This window comes from Prosopis cineraria, unplaced genomic scaffold (assembly GCF_029017545.1).
Source record: "Prosopis cineraria cultivar Desert tree isolate PC_DT_omini unplaced genomic scaffold, ASM2901754v1 PC205, whole genome shotgun sequence".
In the NCBI taxonomy this organism is placed as follows: domain Eukaryota; kingdom Viridiplantae; phylum Streptophyta; class Magnoliopsida; order Fabales; family Fabaceae; genus Prosopis; species Prosopis cineraria.
In genome coordinates, this window is record NW_026555532.1 from 1 (window position 1) to 21297 (window position 21297).

Consider the following 21297-nt stretch of genomic DNA (forward strand, 5'->3'; position numbering starts at 1 on the left):
AAAATCTGCTGAATGGTAGCAAATCTGAGGCAGCATTAGCTGTTTCTGTTTCCAGAATTTAGTGGACATGCTGTATCCTTAGATATTACCCTGATACTAGAATCACATTATATTGTGGAACAAAAATGATAATAATTTTATATCTAAATCTTTTTGTAGCAGATCCTATTTTAAGTCTACTCTATAATTGCTTCCAAGTTAGTTATTGCCCAACCTAAGGACACAACATATACAAATTTGGAACCTAATAAAGTTTTTCTATATTATATGTAGTTATAATGCGGGCTCTAACTTAGAGCTACAAATGGTTCTTACATTAGTTCAAAAAAGGAAAAAAAAAACATGGACTGTGAAACGATTGGAGGGAAGAGGATAGATATCCTTGGAAAGCAATATGGTAAGTAAATTAAAACTTTCATAATGCACTAATGACAATATTTTATAGTTATGACAACATGACATTAGTAGTAGTAGTGGGAGAGGCAATTATGAAACAAAGAGTAATGACCAACACCAACAATAATGAACAGCTCATATGCTTAATGCAATGCATGTTGTTACTCTGTGCTTATGTTATTTTGTATATTGCTCTTACTTCAAATCTGGACCTTATTGTGTGCATGTCCGTGGACTTGTCTAAAATGGAGGGGGCAAGATCACGTCGTTTTAAGATTATCTTTTCTCTAAGCTCTATTATTTAATATACTTTCTTATCTACTAATAAAATGATTGTTGGTATATACAGGTGTTGTGTCTGTTAGTTCTGGCTGCTGATATGGTGGTTTAGGCTGTGTATTTGTCGCCAGTGACTTTTTATTCTCTACCTGTCAGATTTGCACCTTATGTCAGGGTTCTTCTTTTCATTTTACATATTAGGTATTTTTACATGACCCCCTTTCCCCCCCAAAGAAATTTTTCAGAATACTCCTTTCAAACCTCTGTATGAAAATTTCACAATCATTGCTTTGTCTGAAATCAAAAAATTCATGCAAGAAATTATTATTTGTTCAAAACATAACTGGAAAATAATAAAAAAGACCAAGATTTCAGTAGAAGGTAGAATACATGACTTTTTTGTTTATCTCCATCTTCTGCGCTAATTAACATCCATCTCCTGCTGGTGGTTGTTGATTGTGAAAAGTGACCTTTGTTGACAATATTTTAATTTTCCTTGGCCTACCAAACATCTCAGACATAGAGAAATTAAACAATGGCAGTATTGGTTGAAAAAGAGTCAGCACCTCATAGATAATTATGGGCTTGTTTGAAATTGTTTTTGTTTAATTATTTTGAGAACTGGTGTTTTGTAAACACAGTTCAGGGAACAAAAAAGAAAAAATAATGAAAACAAATATTTTTTGCATTTTCTTTTGTTCTCCAGAGCAATAATCCTACAACAACTAAAAGATGTTTTTGTTTTTATTCTCCAGAACAAATTTGGTTTTTTTTTGTTCTCTAAAACATTTTTTGAAAACACTCTACTAAACAATTTTTTTTTATTTTTTGTTTTGTTTTGGAGAATAGAAAACTGTTCTCGGAACAGATTGCCAAATGAGCCCTAAATTTTCTTACTAAATAATTTCATCTGTATCTTCTTTGATATCTTGTTTTCTTGGCAACTCTATTTTACCCTCATTGATACTGATGTTTGGAAATATAGGTGACAAAATTTCAAAAGATTTGGAATTTCCTAGATCAGATTCAGAGGTCTCTGTTGCTGACACATCATTTGAAATGGAGGAAAAATGATAATATTTCACAACATAAAGAAGTATTAAAACTTGAAAATCTCCCCCTTTTCTTTGAGTCCCTGTGGCTTTGTTTACTACCTTTTACTTAACTGAAAGATCAAAGGGAAAGGTGTTGGATTAGGAGGTGCAACAGAAACTAAAATTTAAATCCCAATCGCGATCGTGGACCGATCAAATTCGTTTAAGTCAAAGTGGATACAAGAAATCCCTTTTCTAGCGTCGTCCCTTTTCTAGCGTCGTACTTCTCAAGTTTTCTTTAAGTGTCTGGATTTCAAGAGCTAACAATGCATATCGGCTCCCTCTACCGTAATATTAGAGTCTAGTAGAGGGAGTCGATCTGTTGGTATTACTGTAATATCATAGCCCAATAGAGGGATCTTAGGAGCTGACAATGCAGATCAGCTTTCTCATATTAATTGAGAGATATTATTGGATTGAGATATCATTGGACTCCTTGATGAGTAATATTTCTCAATTAATGTAAGGGACAAATTCCATCTTGATCACTCATATTTCTCTTCATGAATATCACTAGAACTCAATTATAGCCTTTATGATCACCCGATTAAAGGTGACTTTTGACTAGGTAAAGTTTAGTGGTCATCATGTAAGAATTCATAATGATCTTAGATCAAAGAGCTTAGTAATATGGTTACATATGAGATAATCTTATGATTTGTACCATGCAGTTTTCTCATAATGGGTCAGTCTAGCACCTTGTACCCTTTCAAATGTCTCTGACTTTGATTTATATCTCTATAACTAATTAAAGTCATATTATTGTTGTATTATCTATCATTCCTCATATATGACTGATTAGGGATATTTATGACAATTACTATAGTTTATTTAAGGATACAATTATCATAGTGAACATACAATTAATATGATAACAAAAAAAAATTCATTAAATAACAATGTTCATAGTATAATGATGGTCCTAGGGCACAATTTTCAACAAAAGAGAAGGTTAGAATAGTTGGCACTGTAAGATCAGACGTCATGTTATATCCTTGCAGTTATTATTTAGTACTTTATCACTTCACTTATCATGTTTCACATGCATTGTGAACTCTTCCATATTTGGACAAAATGAAAATGCCCTTGCGGCTCCTTTGTTTGAAATAATCTAACACATTAAATTTTAGGGAATTACGAGCAACCCTTACCATCTTGGCTGGAATGCTTGGCACATACCTGAATGTCCTGGTTTGTTTACTGTCTTACCTCCGTTCCTAGCTCTTTTCTTTTCCCATATGCAATAGTGGTAGTTTTGAAAAGTGTTTTAGTCCATGTTGCATAAAAGATGTATCGAGTCACACTTGTTTACAACTTTTTTAGATTATTTCTTTTGGAAAAGTCATTTTTCTCTACCAATACTTCATTCTGTCATTCTGTCTAATTCTCATGAATTGCAGGCCTTGGGGCTTCTGTTTCTTCTTTTCTCAAGTTGGGTGGCCTATGTGATGTTTGAAGATACTCAACAGGGGAAAATAGTATTCACTTCCTATGGCACCACATTGTATCAGATGTTTGTTTTATTTACCACATCCAATAATCCAGATGTTTGGATTCCTGCATACAAGTAAGATGTTGAAAATTTTTTTAAATTTCCATTTTTGTCATAATCTGCCGAAAAATGTTAGGTCTAAGTGATGTAGTATTTTTAACTGCTTTAAATATATTTGGATGTTTCGTTTTTTTATGTTGGATTTGATTGTGGAAGTCTTTGTTTCTATATATCATAATCATGTCTGTATTATTCTCTAAGGCTTTTGCAAATTTTCATGGGGGCTTACTTTCATGAGAATTCATAGATCAATTATTATATTGTTTAAGATATTTTTCTTTTGAGGCATTTGCAAATTTTACAAGGGCTTACTTTCATGAGAAATTGTAGATTAGTTATTATATTGGCATGTAAGTTGACCGCAACATTTTTATTGAATAAAAAAATGTTATCATTGTCGGTAGAGATGAAATAATTATAGTGTAGGATATCTCTTATCCTGTTAAGTTTATCCCAAGTAATTACTGCTCTGAATTTCATTGAATTGTGGGCTTTTTTAGGGCTTCACGTTGGTACTGCCTGTTTTTTGTTCTCTTTGTGCTGTTGGGGGTCTACTTTGTCACGAATTTGGTCCTTGCCGTTGTTTATGACAGTTTCAAGAGTGAGGTACCCAGTACTAAAAAATTGTAAATATTGCATCATGTTGTTGCTATTTTCTCATATAGTTACTCATTGGAATTTTACTCGGAATGTAGAAGAGTTTTAACTGTATATTATTTATATACTCTCTAAAGAAAATTAAAATGACAGCTGATGGCTCTTGAATATACTACTATTTTTGCAGCTTGCAAAACAAGTTTTTGAGATGGATCAAATGAGAAGAAATATGTTGGGGAAAGCATTTGATCTGTTAGATGATAATGTAAGCTTATTTTATTTTGGTTTGTTGGTCATGATCTGAATGATAGAGCACAATGGCGTCATATAATCCATGTAGCCGACCCCACTTAGTTGGATAAGGCTTGCTATTGTTGTTATTGGTCATGGTCCAGTATGAACAAAACTATATATATATAAATTGTACAAATTGCAAGCAGGTGCACCTGCACGTGCATGTCTGTGTGTTTATTCATTCATTCCATTATTACTGTTATCATTCCATTATTACTGTTATCATTTGTGATGTGCCTTGCCGTCTATATATAAGTTTCTGGCCCTTCTGTCTTTCTGTGGTTTTTCTTCCTTTGATGTCCTTGTGCATCCTTAAGGATCTTTGTTTTTGCTCTTCCTTCAAAGTTATGGAGAAGATTATGGAATGCATTTTTTCCCCTGAAACTCAGAATAACATAATCTCCGAGGGTGCAGTTAATTTATTTGGGAAAGGAAAGAACTAAGTAAGCGTCTGTATAAAAATTAGCAGTAAAAAGACTGATAAATCTTTACAAGAAGTCATGAACTAACTGGGACTAAGATTGAATCTGAACTCACGGAAGTTCAAAAGTGCTCTAGGCTTAGGATGTAAATACATTGTCCATAATAATGATCTGGCTGCTTGGTGCTGTACTATCATGTGTACTGTCAAGAATATGCAGACAATGTGACAGCAGCTTCATTAGATGGGACAAGAATTGCGAGAGGAGGATAAGTTAGCCTCCTTTAGAATAAAACGGAAGTGGAAGGGGAAAGAGAAGGCAATGAAAAGAAATTGAACTTAAGAAAATAACAATGCCATCCTATGCCTATTCAATTTGGTCAAAGAGACGTTCTTAAAACAACCATGAATAGAACACTAAGGGGAAGCAAGAGATGTGATCATTTTCTCATAGGTCATTTAATCATTTCTAATTTGACCTTATATTTTTTCCTTTCAAAATGTGACACTGACTATCACTTGGTTTCTATGCTTAGGAAAGGTTCCTTTTGTGATTATATGCAACTCATTAGTGTTGATTCTAAAGCTTCGTGAGATTCATTTTTGTGCTCGCAGCATGTTGGGTATCTTAACAAAGACCAATGTATTGAACTCTTTCAGGAGCTGAACAAGTACAGGTATTACTTTGTTTACTTGTGTTCAATATTCTTTCAGATTTATCATAGTATTCATTTGTTGCTTGCTCATGACAGTTTCAGTTAAAAATGTTCCCAAATTCCCATATATTTATTAACATGAAAGAGATGTTTTTTTTTTTTTTTGCTATTATTCATGATTCACTTTTATGCGGGTTCCTCTGCTTTTTCAAAAGAAGGGGGAAAAAAAACTCTCAATGGAAGCGCATATGTAGAGGGTTATCCAGATCTTCATAATTTAACTTGAGATATAGAGAGTCAGAAGTCAAGTTTCAGAACGTATAAACTGCTCATCTGACTTTACTGACCGTAGGCAAGAGAGAACATCAAGGTTACAGTACAAGGGCACTTACAAACACTGTCTTACCTTAAATGATTCCTTGGCTTCCAATGCAAGTTACTTAGATGTGACAACAGCTGCCAAGTTTCCAGTTCATTGCAATATTTTCAGTTAATAGCTTTAGAAATCCTTAAACTAGATTGCTTTGTGAAAACTTGAAACAATTGCTGAGCTATCACTCAGCCCGTCCTTTGAGCAAGTCATATTCTTTTGGAGGTTAAAAAACTCTAGTTTTATTTTAGCCGATAAAGGAATTCTATTGTTAATCAGGTCACTCATCATCCTTATGCCCCTCCCTTCCCCCCTTTGTCCTCTGGTGCTAAACACACAAACACACAAACGCATACTTTCAGTCACAATAATATAGGAAGATGGTGAACCTTTTCCCTTTAAGGAGAAAGAGGCAGGTGTGTCCAATTATTGGGCATATAAATGCAATTTTGCACCAATACTTCATACAGAGGTAGTCTGGGAACCACCTGTTTGGCATATTTTCTGCATTTCACTATTGTAACTGGTAGTTGCTCATTACTGCAATTTCTTTTCTGGCAAAGTGGTGTTACCTAATTTCTTGGATCGAGACAATATAAGCTGATCTTACTATTTTGGTCCTAACTTTGTATCTTTCTATAATCTTCCTTCCACCTTGTGAATGTCAAAGCATGAACTTATCTGTCTTTATTAGGACTTTGCCAAATATTTCCCGGGAAGAATTTGAGTTGATATTTGATGAGCTGGACGATAGTCATGATGTAAAGGTGCGTTTTGTCTGCAAGCTTTTCTTTTATGTTTTTCAGATGCAACTTTTTATGCATGTGATTGTGTAGATTAAATATGGTGTTCCCTGTTGCTTGAACCTGCATATCTCAAACGATAATGTATAATTGCATCTGTGCTTATAGGTTTCCAAAACCTGTCTTTGCACATGATCTTAATGTGTACACTTGGCCAGTAATATAGAGTTGACGTTTCACTGTCATTTTAAACAGATTTCACATAACATTTTGAATTTTCTTTTTCTTTTTTTTTCCTCTCCAAAATATAACATTTTGATTTATATTTTTGATCCTGAAATTTTCAACGCTATTCAACTTTTTTAATTTCAGATCAACAAGGATGAATTTGCTGATATTTGCAATGCCATTGCTTTAAAGTTCCAGAAGGAGGATAGTGTAAGTTCAGATAATGCTAGAACATTTGGAAGCTCATGTGCAGAATCTAATTTTTTTCTGTTCTTATTGCAGCCATCTTACTTTGATTACTTTTCATTCTACCATGCTTCTATCTCCAAGAAGTTGAAAGCCTTTGTGCGGTGCCCCAAGTTTGGATTGCTAATATCCTTCATTCTTATATTGAATCTGATAGCTGTTGTAATTGAGACAACGGTATGGTATATTATACCTTATAGCATGTTAATAATTGAATACATTGGCTTATTTGGCCCAAGCAAACAGGATCTTGCTGGTTCCCCCCCCCCCCCAAAAAAAAAAAAAAACATTTTGCTGGATCCCTTTATTCTTGTCACCAACTGATTTTAAATTTAGTATTGACTCTTGTTTGATGTGAGATAGGGGGGGTTCAAAATCTATTATGTCAAAGAACCATTTAACTGAATCTTAAGCATTTAGGTTGGAATCCAGTAATAAAAAAAAAAAAGAAAGAAAGCAAAAAAGAGGAGATTGAGGAAACACTATTCGAGGAAAACATTTAGTCTCTAATAATACATGGTATCCTATATTTACCATATTTGTCAGAGGTATCCTTCAATGATTTGTTGCTTTTCATTTGTTATCAATTATCTTACTGATACTCTGGTAGGTGATGTTTGACAAATGTAGTAGCAACCATTGTTGTCCCTGGATGCTAATGAATTATTTGAGATGCTCTCCTTGCATCATATGCTCCATCGATGGATTAAATTATCATTATAAGTTAGAAAAAGAACATGTGTTTGTTGAATGTTATTAAGTATTTTCAGAAAATTCACCTCAATCCTTTATTTTTGAAGCATCATATTTACATAATGTAACAGAGAAGTAATATGTTGTTTATGTTAGTGTCATACATATCTCTTCCCACCTAGATTTTGTATTATTTTGTTGCTTCTATTCTTTTTTGATCTTCACAAGCATTTTGTTAATTTATCTTTCTTCGTATGCAACATTACAGCTTGATCTACAAAATAATTCTGCTCAAAAGGTGTGGCAAGGGGTTGAGTTTGTTTTTGGTAAGTGGATGAAATAGTGTACTCTCGTCGGACCACAATATAAGGCATCTTTTGAAAAACCTTACCTAGTCCAAATATAGGACATTGGATAACTTTTATATTTGTTTTTCCAACTATGCCCTTTATTTATTACTCTTTTTGAAAAAATCATGTACTGAAATTTTAATTACTATTATCAACTATCAAGGCTTTTATATAAGGCATTTAATGATGGCATAAATGAAAAGATATGGACATTTTTAAGAAAATCTAAGGTTTCAACTAACATTATTCGTAAATCGTGAATTAGTTAATTATGACTTATATTGTCCTCCGGAGGGAGTATCTTCTTGTTGTTGGGTTCATTATCTATTTCTGCAATCCATGTTGAGCTATTAAATTGAGTTAATAATTTTTGTAACTTACCTGCATGTCACTCCCTGCTGTCCAAATGATTTTTTCAGAAGACTCTACATTTATGTGGGCTAATTCGAATAATTTTTCTTTGATACTTATTAGCTCAAATTCAATGTCGTACATTATATGTTACAGTGCAGCTTTTGGTTTACATACTGTTGATTGTTTCCTTGCTGTACTACAGGGTGGATATATGTAATAGAAATGGCTTTAAAAGTTTATTCATATGGATTTGAGAATTATTGGCGGGATGGTCAAAATTGCTTTGATTTTATGATCACATGGATAATTGGTAGGCTTCTAATTATCTGGAGTTTTTTGCTTCTTTAAATATTATCTGATTTTATTAGCATATTCTCTGAATTTCTTATTAAATATTGGGGATAATTTTACTCTTCGGCATCTGCAATTTTTTACCATGTGTTCATGACCCACCCATTGAAGTCGTTTTGCGGCCTTCTATTTTGATGTTATGTGGGGTAAAACCTTGTTCTAAGGCTATTTCATGGTGTTCTGACTAATGATTCAAACTTTTGCAGTCATCGGGGAAACTATGACTTTTGTTACACCTGATGGGCTGATCTTTTTCTCAAATGGAGAATGGTATGGACTTTTTTACTTTGAAATGTGCTATTTGTTTTTTTTTTTGGGGTCTACAGTAGTGGTGCATTTCAATTGGTCAAACATAATGACTAATGTTGCACTTCTGAGGATTCACGGAATACAGTCTCAGTCTAATGCATGTCATGCTATTGCATTATTCTATTGATCTATTGACTGAGATTTAAAGATATATGATCCATAGATTGCATTTCTTAATTTTTTTTTATTTTCTTTATTAATACCTATATATAAGTATAAGCTGATTATTGGATGTCATCATTTTTCAATTTGGCAACATTATGAGTTAATTAAATTTGAACTTTCTTAAATTCTTGATAATTTTTTCTAGAATTTTTTTCATTATTGTTATTGATGTGACAATTTTTTTCTTATAAAATGATTATAAAAAGACTAATTCCCTTATACCACAATAGACTAATTGATGGTTTGCGTTAATTTTTTATATGTTTAAATTCATAAAATATTTTAGGGAAAATGCAATTATTGGTCCTTATAATTTTTTCTTGTTTTGGTAGAGGTCACTGCAGGGTTTTTTCATTGCTGGAGGTCCCTCTAGTTTATCTCATCTATAATGTTATTCTCTCTATTTTTAAATATGTCTAGAAGAACAATGAGGTGGTGCTAACGATGTTAAATATGCTGACATGTGATTAACGTCATTGATCTTTGTGATGAGGTGGAATTATGATTCAATAAATTGACATTTGAAGCTTGAAACAGAATGGTGTGGACAACGGTGTTAATCTGTTGAATCATAATTCCACTTTTAGATGGTTTAACGGCATTAGTTACAGGTCCACATATTTAATACCATCAGTGCTATCTCATCATCTTTATAGGTATATTTAAAAATCGAGGGATTAACGTTGCATATTGGATACACTAGAGGGACTTGAAGCGATGAAAAAAACTATAGGGACTTGTACCAGAACATGTTAAAACTATAAAGACCAATAGTTATGTTTTCACAATATTTTAAGTATTTTATACCTTAACCTTTCATTCTGAATATTAAGACATTATAGATGAACTTGTCCCCTTCATCACATGCCCCGAATCTAGTCTGAATATATGGATCAATGTGAATGGCATCTAATGACAGTTAAAGATGCATGATAGTTATGTGGATGGCCTGTGAAGGATTGCCAGTATATGAGGTGAATTGAGTAAATGCTAAATAAGCTATTTTATGACCAAAATAAAATGAGCAGAGGAAAAGGTTCTGTACCTAGCTGTAATTTGAACTCATGATAATATCTTGCATCCACTTTTCTTTGCTTCATACAACGATGTTTGCAGAAGTTGTGATAATTATATTGATGTTTATGCTATTCCTCTTTCTCAGAGTTTCTGAATAATACATTATGTGTTGTCATTATTACATTGAGGGAAAAAAGGTTTTGTTTTTAGTATTTTTCTCATTATTGTTTCTGAATTCCTACTACAAAATTCCAATAAATTTGCTAAATTGACCTTAAAATATGTAATAGCATGTCTTGTTAGCCGAAGTAAAAATTTACAGTTTGAAGAGGAACTCAGTTTCTTTCCTGCTAAGCCCTGAAGATAATATATGTTTATTTACAGGATTCGGTACCTTCTTTTAGCAAGAATGCTGAGGTTGATAAGGCTCCTTATGCATGTCCAGCAATACCGAGCCTTTGTGGCAACCTTCCTAACTCTCATACCAAGTTTGATGCCATACCTTGGAACCATATTTTGTATCTTATGTATTTATTGCTCCCTTGGTGTACAGGTGAATAAAGTGCCTTCTGTTTTTTTTTTTGGGGGGATGCTTCCTTAATTGAGTATTGAAATTTTCGTCATTCATTAGTGAATCAAATTAAGGATTATTTTGACCTTATCTATGGCAATTATCTTCTCTTTTCTAATGCTTTCCTTCACTGCTCTAACAATGGACCTGTGAAAATACTGTCTACTTTCATCTCTTTGTTTGTTATTGTTGAATTGATGTGTGGGGGTATCAGTGGGTTCTATTATTCAACTTTTTATGTGGTTTTAATTTGTAGATCTTCGGTGGAATTGTCAATGCTGGAAATCCCAAATTGGAAACAACAGGCCTTTCTGACAATGAGTATCCTTTGCTCATCTATAAAATCATGTTCAACGGTTGTAGCTAATCCATTCTAGAAATAACTATCGGTTTCATTTTCTCTTGGATGATTCTTCTTAACAATAATAGCTATCTGATCTTTAATTTTAATGATTATCCAAATGGAATGGTTACACTTTTCAATTTGCTAGTCATGGGAAACTGGCATGTATGGATGCAGGTATGGGTACCATTTCACCAAATTTTATCATTTTCGCTGTCATCATTTGGTCAACAATGACTACTGTAGTGCAGTTGCCTTTGTCTTAGAAAGGATCGTTCTCTCTGAAGAGGGTCCACTCTTGGGCGTGTTCTTTCTGCCTGATTTTAAGGCCTTGTCGTTTGAGTCCTTCACTAGCACCAATAGTCAGTGCATTGTAAATGCTTGTGAACATCCAATTGCACGTCAGTGTCAGACTTTGGGATGTTTATTCACATTATTAACTTACCAGTATTAGATTTATGGTTGTGTCATTGTTTGAAAATGACTTCCTATATCGTATACACCTGACACATATTTTGTGGTTTTCCATGTCAGAGCTACAAGGAATTAACAGGAACTTCTTGGACCTATCTTTACTTTATTAGCTTCTACTTAATAACTGTTCTGCTGCTTTTGAATTTGGTAAGCTTTATTTTTGTACTTATTAAATGCTTTATGATTATATCGGCCTTAACATTCCACAGTAGAAAGCTTATTAAATTACATGAAGTTACACTAATTTTCTTGTAGGCATGTACTACACATACCAGTTCTTTGCATAGTTAACTCGTTTGCATTTTTGTTGTATAAACAGTTGTCCTTATTGTCCATGTGTTATCTTTGCTTATGTTTAGTAAGTTAAAAGTGATTATGTTTTCCCTGTATTTTAGGTTGTTGCTTTTGTCTTGGAGGCATTCTTTGCTGAAATGGAGCTTGAGACGTCTGCTGATACTAGAGAAGAAGATGACAAGGTTTGTAGTTAATCTCTAACTCTAGTGCTTGTCGTATGTTTCTGTGCCAGTTATGCATTTGTATACTATTAACTAAAGGTTTTCCACGTGCTCGTGTTGAATCTCGATCTTGGATTGTTTTTTATGCTGTCAGTATATCATTGTTAAATTTGATGGCTAGACAGTTTACGTGTGCATATATTTTCAATTTCTACAGAAACTTGTTGAACCTCTGTTTAGTTTCTGATGCTATGTTTTGTCATCTTGTAGGAGGTTGAAGGAGAAAGACATCGAAGACGACGTATTGGGTATGTATATCTGGCAATACTTCTGCTGCTGGCACCACCGTCAACTATCTTTATTTAAGTTGACTCAGATGGTGCTCTTCTTATCTTGTTTTGGTGCAGCACCAAATCCCGCAGCCAAAGGGTTGATGTTCTTCTTCATCATATGTTGAGCTCTGAGTTGTGTCAAGCACAGCCTTCACATCCATAACGGCTGTTGCAGGTGAAACGGGAAAGCTACTTGTCTACCTGGTTTTTTCTCTTACGCAAAGAAGTCTGTCTTTGTTGAGCTTCCTCAATTTAACTTGGGTTGTAAACCATTTCTTATGCCGTAGTTTTTTTTTTTTTAAATAAATGAACAACAACATGTGGTAGCTTATGATAAATGTGAATCTGTATTTTTTTTTTTAATCGTTACGGGAAGCGCTGAGGAGAACATTTCAGTATATACATGTATCTGTAATGCTTCATGGGTCAGTGGTGTCATCGTTCTGCTTGATGGGTTCAAGGCTGGTACTAGAGGTGGGGAAATGAGACAGAATTATATACTAGTTTCACACAAGACATTTAAATACTACAAAATTCATTGATAACTTAATAAAAGAAAATGATGACACATTTTATTTTGTTCAGTTGTTAATAGATTTTGTAGTATTTAATTATATTATGTGAGACTTTAAAGTAATTCTCCAAAAATGAAATGAAACATGTTTGGATCTTGAGTGATTTGTAGGAGGATGGATTGAAAGTTTTCTTTTGTTTTTTTTTTTGTTGGTTTTTGGGTAATCTTTCCTCCCTATGGAAAGAGAATTGACGATTAAACATGGATAATCTTGTAGTATTTATTATATTATGTGAGACTTTAAAGTAATTCTCCAAAAATGAAATGAAACATGTTTGGACCTTGAGTAATTAGTAGGAGGTCGGATTGAAAGTTTTCTTTTTCTTTTTTTTTTTGTTTTTGTTTTTGGGTAATCTTTTCTCCCTACGGAAAGAGAATTGACCATTAAACATGGTTGAGGCGTTGAGTTGAGTGGGAGTTTTTTTTTTTCTTCTGGATCTGACGGAGTTTTTTTTTTTTGGGGGGGGGGTGGGTATAGCTGTACCATACGGAGATGGTGTGTACTTTATTCACAACGCACTTATTTTTTTAAAATATATTATATATTATTTAATATTTTAAAACTTAGTCCATTTTATACGTATATAAGGGTATAATGTTATAGATATGTTATTAAAAATAAAAAAATTCATATTATATTCATATAATTTTTAATATGTAAAAGATTTTATAATTGGCTTGAAAATATATTTTAATCTTGATTTTTAAACTCTAAATGCTGCAGTTTTTTTTAAATAATTTTGAGTCTTCTATAATTCTTTAAAAACTTTTCAAGTTTATTAGAATTATGTAATTCTAATAATATTGATGGTTGTTGTTCGGCCTATTGATGAATTGGCTTGTTTGAGTGAAATTGATAGGGAGCTTGAACTCAACGACATTGTAAAACATTTGGTGAAAGTTCTTTTTTTTTTTGTTCGCAAGGATTTTTTGATAATCACATTAGCTACAAGCATTTATAAGAACATATCATGAAATTATAAAAACTTCCTGTAAAAATAGCAGTTTGGAAAGTCTCTTAATCTCTTTATACCAGCAACTAAGTAGTGTTTCTTCAATTCTTTTATCATACCATGCACGAGGAAAAATGATGACTTTAAATGTATAAAAGATTATACTTTTTTAACATTTGAATTTCAATTCTATTAAAATATGTAACAAAATATTAAAGAAGTAAAAAACAAAGTTAAACAGAAATCAATATGATATGTAGATAAACATTGAACATATCAAAAATGCATAAGAACTGAAGCAAAAAAATGTGCAGCTTTCAATGGTTCTTAAACTTTGCATTGGCATTGGACATTATAAAATGTGACATCCACGAGAATTTTTTTTTTTTTTTTTGGGATAGAGATCCACCAGAGTTGACACAAAAGCTAGTCGTTTGACACCCTGGAACCCAGCGGCCTAAAAAGCAAATGGCATTGCGGGGTTCAATTCCAGTCCCCATGCAAGAACCAAAAGCCCAAGCTCATCATAAAACTTCAATTTTTTCACCGCGGCTTGAGGCGCCAACTCCTCGCGCCAATAGCATCGTTCCCGCCGAATTCTGCCCGCCCCTGGCGAACTTGTATATAATCCCTACCTACCCAAACCCATGCTTCATCTCACTAAATCTTCTTACTTTGCTTCTTCATTCTCTTACTTTTCTCCAGATTCTCTATTGCCAACAATGGTGGTCTCTCTTGGTCCCGGCAAATTCTACGGCACCAGCCTTCCTCGGCCACGGATCTACAACGACGTCAAATTTAACGATCACCGGGTTGATCCTCCAGTACCAGTTGCTGATCCGTTTATGTCCTGGGCCAACGAAGCTCACTGGTCCATGGGAGGTCTCAGCCTCAAGCGCTTACGCCTCCAGGGAAAGATCGAGGGCAACGTCAACAAGCTCCGTGCCGAACGTGAAAAGCTCTTCAAGAAGCTGAATCGCAGCCCTGTTGCCGCATCGATTCCTTTTGGACCCAAAAGCGAGAACGTCGTCGGTGGTAAAAGAGCATCCCCGGTTTCACCACCACCGGCTCCCGTCCCGGCAAAGCGACGAAGATTCCTGGCTATGATTGAGGAGGATAACGAGGGGGAGGGGGAAATTCCAGGGGAGGGGGAAATTCCAGGGGAGGGGGAGGTTGAAATAGTGAATCGTAAGGTTCGTAGAAGGCTGGTGAAGAAGCTTGGCGATGATTTTGATAAGGTGGCTTTGGCAAGTGAGAGGAATTGCATGTCTGATTCTGGGAATGATAGGGGTAAAACGGGGAGCCCATTGAAAAGTTCTCCGGACAGATCGGACTCAATGGCGTTGCGGACCCGCAGTCGGAGATTGGAAAAAGGAGGTGATAATGCTGATGATGTTGCAATGAAGGAGGTTGTAGAGGCGAGCAAATCGAATTCGAAAGGAAAGAAGGCTGAGAAGAACACTAACAAGAGTCAAGTAGATAATAGCCCTGTTCCTGGCAACAGGGTTAGAACTTCCCCAAGATTGTCAAGCCGTAGATCCAGTTAGCTGCGTATTGGAAATTCTGCAGCTTAATTTGCCTTCTTTTGCTAATAGGAACTAGAAAGCAATGCTTTAATTCATTTCTCTTTTTGTAATTTTGTAATGGTGCTGCTTTTAGGTTCGTACAACTGGCTTGATTTTATACGGAATCCAGAATCTCAAATTTCTCTTGTATGATGTTGATAATCTTTTTGAGAGGTTCGACTTTCTCTGCCTGGATGTGTGCATTTTATTCTCATAGGATATCTTTTACGATTAGAAGTTTGGCTGCGAGCTCCTCACTGTAATGTTCTGGCAGTGTCTCGGAAAGCTGACGGCTAATAGATCGCTTGCTAGCAACAACTGTAGATCCATTTCTTGCACCTGGATCTCATAATCCACATAATTTATTGGCACTGTTCTTGAACAATCAAGTAATAAAATTTTCGTGCTAATAATTTTCTTGGAATGCTCTCGGAGATAAATTCATAAAACTCGTTAACTTTGCCAGACCTCAGTGACTATCATTTGCTTGTGCAGGATGCCAAGCTCTTTACTTCGCCCAAACATCACTGACGCAAAAGAAGCGATAAAACTTGGTCATCGATAATTAAATGATCAGTTGAATTGTCCAGAAAAGAGAAACATACACGAAGAACGGCCCTGGCGATATGAAAGCAAATAGCAAAGAAGCTGGTAATGAGTTGATTATTCACAAATAAACCTTGGGATAAATAAATTCTACAATATCAACGATTCGGATTCAAAGGCATTCCCTATAACCTTTAAACTCATTTTCCTTGTAGATTTTGTTTTATCAGGGAACAAGCTTTACAGAAGCAAACATTATTTAAGAATCTGTTATACGTGCTACCACAAAAATACTGTAAACGACTAATCACTCGATTCACCAAAAAAAAAAAAAATGTATACTAATCACTCGAATTCAACATCGGTGAAGGAATATAAGGTTATTATAAAACTAGCCATTTTTTTTAAATCTTGGCTTCGCTTCCACAGTATTAAAACTTGATTTTTCTATGGCTAACACAACTCTCTGAAGCTTCGGTTCTGCTGAGTGCGCCACTTGATTTTGGCCAATCTGCATGATTGTTTGACAAAAAGTGAATAGATCGATGAATTTTCACTGGGTATCAACGTAAAATCATCTCCAAACTCCTCTATTCCTGTGACTAGGAATTGCCAGACTAAAGCACCTGCTCCAGACCTCTTTTTCTTGGCAGATTTGTAGATTATATTTAAAATGGTTTTATACATCATTTCTCTCTCAGATGTTGAGAAGTTCTTGTTCATATCTGACCAGCCATATTCAGAGAACAAGACGGGATGCTTCAATATTTTGTCACCATCTTCCATGTGAGAAAGCATCCACTTGGACACAAACTTCAGTTGGTCTTCAAATACTTGATCATGAAACCTACATAATAAATATATATATATATATATATATATATAAAAGAATCAGCAGCACAGGGTCACGGTAAAAAGAGAACACTACGTGACATCATGAGAAACTTTGGATGTATATTTCAGAATTCAAATCAGGACGCCAACCATAAAGGGCAAAAATATAATTTTCAATAGAACTCTCTTTAAGACAGCTGATCACTTAAAACGAAATCAAAAGAAACTTAAAGCCAACATCCTCCACGGTGGACCTTCCAGGTCGCAGTGCTCGGGAACTAATAGTTCTAAAAGTAAGTTCCACTTATCTTTGTGACTTATAGCAATACCCAAACTACAGATTTAGAAATCATACAAAGCTTACCATTGGTCAGGATAAATATGAACTGATGTGAAATCAATATTTGAGGCTTTGGAATGGCGAATAAAATCAGATCCGAGTTTTGATGCCCACTCCTCAGGGTTGACAGTCAACCTTTTTGGGTCATTAGGACCATAAAAACCCTCGAGCCCAACAGTCACCAGGTGGTTCTTGTCAATCGCTTTGACAAAAGTTGACATTTCTTCTATCCATTCCTGCAATTCCAAGTCAATTAAGGTATGCCTGGATATCCACGCAAGCAGCAGCTAAACTATTCTTATTCTACTCCTTTTCCAAACCACAGCATGAAAGTAAAGGCTCCATTGTTCACTAGTTACTTTGAATTTATATGGAACAGTAAAAGCTAAATATTAATAGACTTTAAATACTCATGTTACAGGCTTAAAACCATTTTGCCTTCTGTTCTATAATCATCTTGTGTTAGGACATTCAAATTGATTCATGACGGTCTCAGAAAAATGGGTATGCAATTACTGAACAGTAATCCTTAATCTCAAATTTAGCGTAGCACTTGTCAGGAAGCTTCTGCTGTCATGAGGCAATAACCAGGAAAGTGTTCACAGAGATCATAAGAATTTTTCACTAAACCATGAAATTGAGGAAAGAAAAATAGAAAAGTGAACTACTTTCTCCAACAAGCATGAACCAATCATGTTACAACACGCAATTACTAAAAATGGGGGGAATGATCAAGATTAAGTTTTAACTTCAAATTAGTATTTAATATTTGATGATTCATCTAGAAATACTCAAGGTCAAAAGAGGTTTAAACTTAAAACTCAGATATAGCACTTACTTGAAGAGTGTCACCTGAAGGATCAGACATGCAACGAGGCTCATTAATCAACTCCCAACCAAATATGATGGGATCATTTCTATATTCAATTCCAGTGATAGTATTTTTCCTTGTCAGGACAGTCTGCAGAAAAAATGCTAACGAAACTGAGTTTATGTAAAGCACAGTCTCAACTCTCAAGATTTGGAAACAATGATCCAAAATTTGGATGTCCAGCCAAATAAGAAGCAGTGAGAACCGGTGATGCAATTAGCATGAAATGGAAGACCATGGATAATATCCTTTTTGACTTGTTTGAGATAGGAGATACAATCTTCATGATTCAACACTACTTTATTATTAGGAGAAATTTGGATGGTTCAGCATTTAGTGCAATGATAGAAAATTTCTAGTTCAAGATACCATTACCCGGCTAAACTTCTGAACACTTGACAATATGGTTCAGTTCTGAGAAAAATGAGTAAGCTATAAGTGCCACCCATTTGCCAAACAACAGGAATAGCCAGCAGAGAGAAACATGCAATCTACTTGACATGGTTTCTAATTCTATACAATTTTTCATGACACAAATTATCATTGGCAAATGACAAGAAAAGGCATTTCTTTTGACACAAAACGTGGTCCTTTTCAGCCAAAACTAAACACAATAACATTGATAATAAGAACTTAGTTACCATGGTTTACACCTCTGGATTACAAATAAGAAAAACCATCAGGGTTGACATTATATTCCAAACAAATGAATGCTCGATGCATGCACAGGCGTGGAAATATGTTGCATATTCAAAAAAGGGGGGGGATCTTGTCTCGTTCCACCCCTGCACATACCGCCCAACTCCCCCCTCCCCCAAGTCAATAAGAAAAGAATAACGGACAGGTCCAATACCTTGATATAGTTCTTGAAATAATTACGTATGGATGGGTCAAAGAAGAAAGAATCATTAGACGAGCTTAACCCAATCCCTTCTTGCCATGCCCAGTTGACATACTGGGTCTTCCCGCCATATGGTTGCAAGTTATTAACCAAGCTAAGAAGCAGCCTTATTCCATGTTGCCTTGCTTCTGCTATGACAAAATCCAAGGCCTGCGAACCATTCTCAGCAAAGTTTTGATTAATCAGAAAATAATGTTAACTTTCTTACATGGGCCCAAATAATCACCAGCATCGCAATAGAAAGCATTTCTCATTTTCTACCAGTATCAAATATGAATCTCCACAGCAACTATCATAGATTTCTATAACACAAATGCACGTCCAGAAAATCTGCAAAATGTAAGCATGTGTTGCATCCCTAATAAACATTTTGATTTTGGCACATTGCCCCAAAACCAGTTTTGACTGAAAACCCAACAATTTTGGGGACAACATCCAGGAATTCAGTTGGTGGATTAAGGATAATTAATCTACTGCGGAGGAGCAAGAAAGATGAATAAACGCAACTCCAGAACATTTCATGTTTACTCATCTGGCAATTGGAAACAGAGGCATAAATAAAATAATGATAAAAGATCCTAAAATTTTTCCTCCCCGTATTCCATCGCACTGATGTTTTGCCTTCTCAGGAACAAACTACGGTCTCTCCATTAACATGATTACATCATTTGGCTCTGAAACAACACCCTCAATCTACACAAACTGTACGCATAGCATGATTAATTTACACAAACTGAAAGTAGGGGATGAAGGAATTAACAGCCACCAAAAAAAAAAAAACGGAGAGACAACCTCAATCTGGTTACTGACATCAACCCTATTAAAAAAAGGCACCAAAACACGAAGAGGACAAATTCTAGAAGCAGCATACAACAGAAGTATGAGATCATGACACACACACACACACACACGAAAAGAACATTACCTTAAAAACTTGTTCATTGAACTGACCAGGGGAAGTCTGAAGGGCATTGTAATCGCCGTCATTGAATGCCCAAGTTCTACAAACGCTTAGACCCATCTTCGCGCCGTTTTGCAGTATTTCCCCGACTCTGTGTCTGGAAAATTCGTCAACAGATTGAGCCATTAACCAGTAAGAATTCCACCCGTTTATGTAGAAAACTTCGCCATCCAACACAAATTGAGTTCCGTTTCTTGTCACAAAAGCCAATTGAGGCTCTTCATCAAAACCGAGCTTCAAGTCACGGAAAGGCATGTAAATGAAAAGAATAAACGATGCAAAACCAAGAATAGGGTAATACAGCGCACTTCCCGCCGACATTCTTCTTTATATATTTATCGTACAAAACTACAAAATTGCAGATGAAAACCAACGAAATTTAACGACCTGCAGAGATTTCCAGATACCGTCGCGGCTCTGTATTCAAGAACTCCACCAGGTTAGTGGCTTTAGATGAGAAGGTCACCGACCCCTGTTAGAATTCACCAAGCACCCCCCAAATTTGACAGAGTTGTAAATTGCTGTACTGGGATGCAGTTAGAGAATTTATAGGGCAAGCTGATTATGGCAAACATGAAATGAGAAGGCTTAAATTAAACCACGACGAGGAAGAAAGACAAAAGAATAACGAGCCTTCCTTCAAAAGGGTCAAAAATAAAGATGATATGGGTTGAAAATAAAGCAGAGATCTTGAACGTGAGGTGAAACGTTTGTTTCAGTCTGTTCGGTAATTGAATGCTGGAAGATGTAGTCCAGACGAAGACTCCAAGCCTTTGTTTTCATACTTCGGCCGCAATATTCCAGTTCTGTTCAGTGTTCAGTTTCCAGAATTATGGGCCATCCCGATGACGCACTCCGCCATTCCCGATACTGTTTACCAAATGGGGAAAAATCAACAATATAAAAATTAAATTTACAAAACTCGCTCGCAACGTGGCCCCTGCGTCCGGTTCGGCATTAAAGATGATTTTAAGCACCTGTCGGAAATATTCTGCTAATTAAGATTTCAGACCAAGTTTGCCAATTGCATTATTAATTAAGGGTTTGATAAATTATATAATATCAATTGCACAACAAATAAACGGAATTGTACCAGAATAAACCCCATTGTTTACCAACTACATATTTTAATATGAAACCACACCCTGTGGACATAACAGGTGGGCCTACTTCAAGGGTTTATTTGAATTTCAAATGAAAAAAAGTTAATTACAAAAAATTAATTAACATAACTTGATGATATTTGAATAATATTTTTTACAGTCGATTTTGTAAAACTGATTTACCAAATAGAAGGAAAATTAGCTTTTACATAATGAAATTTCAAAAATCCAATAAAGTTTAGAAAAATTAGGAGTGTTTGTCTAGTTTATGTAAAATGGAGTTTTAGAAATTAAATGAAATTTAAGAAAATTGGAAAGTTTAGATTACTTTCTCCAAAACCAGGGCTTTAAATCTCATA

General features: G+C 34.9%; 3 protein-coding genes across 5 annotated transcripts; 2 read left to right on the forward strand and 1 right to left on the reverse strand.

Annotated features, from left to right (window-relative positions):
* Positions 1 to 743: 743 nt before the first annotated feature.
* Positions 744 to 12719, forward strand: LOC129295865 (two pore calcium channel protein 1B-like). The gene is made up of 19 exons (XM_054934451.1): positions 744 to 876; positions 2900 to 2960; positions 3170 to 3336; positions 3822 to 3927; positions 4106 to 4183; positions 5249 to 5310; positions 6354 to 6426; positions 6775 to 6840; positions 6913 to 7053; positions 7838 to 7895; positions 8476 to 8583; positions 8831 to 8894; positions 10500 to 10668; positions 10943 to 11007; positions 11116 to 11206; positions 11564 to 11650; positions 11899 to 11979; positions 12229 to 12266; positions 12366 to 12719. Exons 2-19 carry the CDS (start codon positions 2934 to 2936, stop codon positions 12451 to 12453), a joined length of 1569 nt encoding a protein of 522 aa, XP_054790426.1. The 5' UTR covers positions 744 to 876; positions 2900 to 2933; the 3' UTR covers positions 12454 to 12719.
* Positions 12720 to 14351: 1632 nt separating this feature from the next.
* Positions 14352 to 15573, forward strand: LOC129295864 (uncharacterized). The gene has a single exon (XM_054934450.1). The coding sequence runs from the start codon at positions 14465 to 14467 to the stop codon at positions 15362 to 15364; it is 900 nt and encodes a 299-aa protein (XP_054790425.1). The 5' UTR covers positions 14352 to 14464; the 3' UTR covers positions 15365 to 15573.
* A 436-nt stretch (positions 15574 to 16009) lies between these two features.
* Positions 16010 to 20711, reverse strand: LOC129295862 (mannan endo-1,4-beta-mannosidase 2-like). 3 transcript variants are annotated; one of them, XM_054934449.1, is made up of 6 exons: positions 20223 to 20711; positions 19800 to 19932; positions 18827 to 19024; positions 17941 to 18063; positions 17127 to 17338; positions 16010 to 16775 (listed from the first exon to the last, which is right to left on the reverse strand). In XM_054934449.1, the coding sequence occupies exons 2-6, from the start codon at positions 19893 to 19895 to the stop codon at positions 16382 to 16384; spliced, it is 1023 nt and encodes a 340-aa protein (XP_054790424.1). In that variant the 5' UTR covers positions 19896 to 19932; positions 20223 to 20711; the 3' UTR covers positions 16010 to 16381. The 3 variants fall into 3 exon arrangements, with proteins under 3 accessions (XP_054790424.1, XP_054790423.1, XP_054790422.1); XM_054934448.1 differs by having other exon boundaries at positions 19800 to 20069; XM_054934447.1 differs by having other exon boundaries at positions 19800 to 20711.
* Between the last annotated feature and the right edge of the window lie 586 nt (positions 20712 to 21297).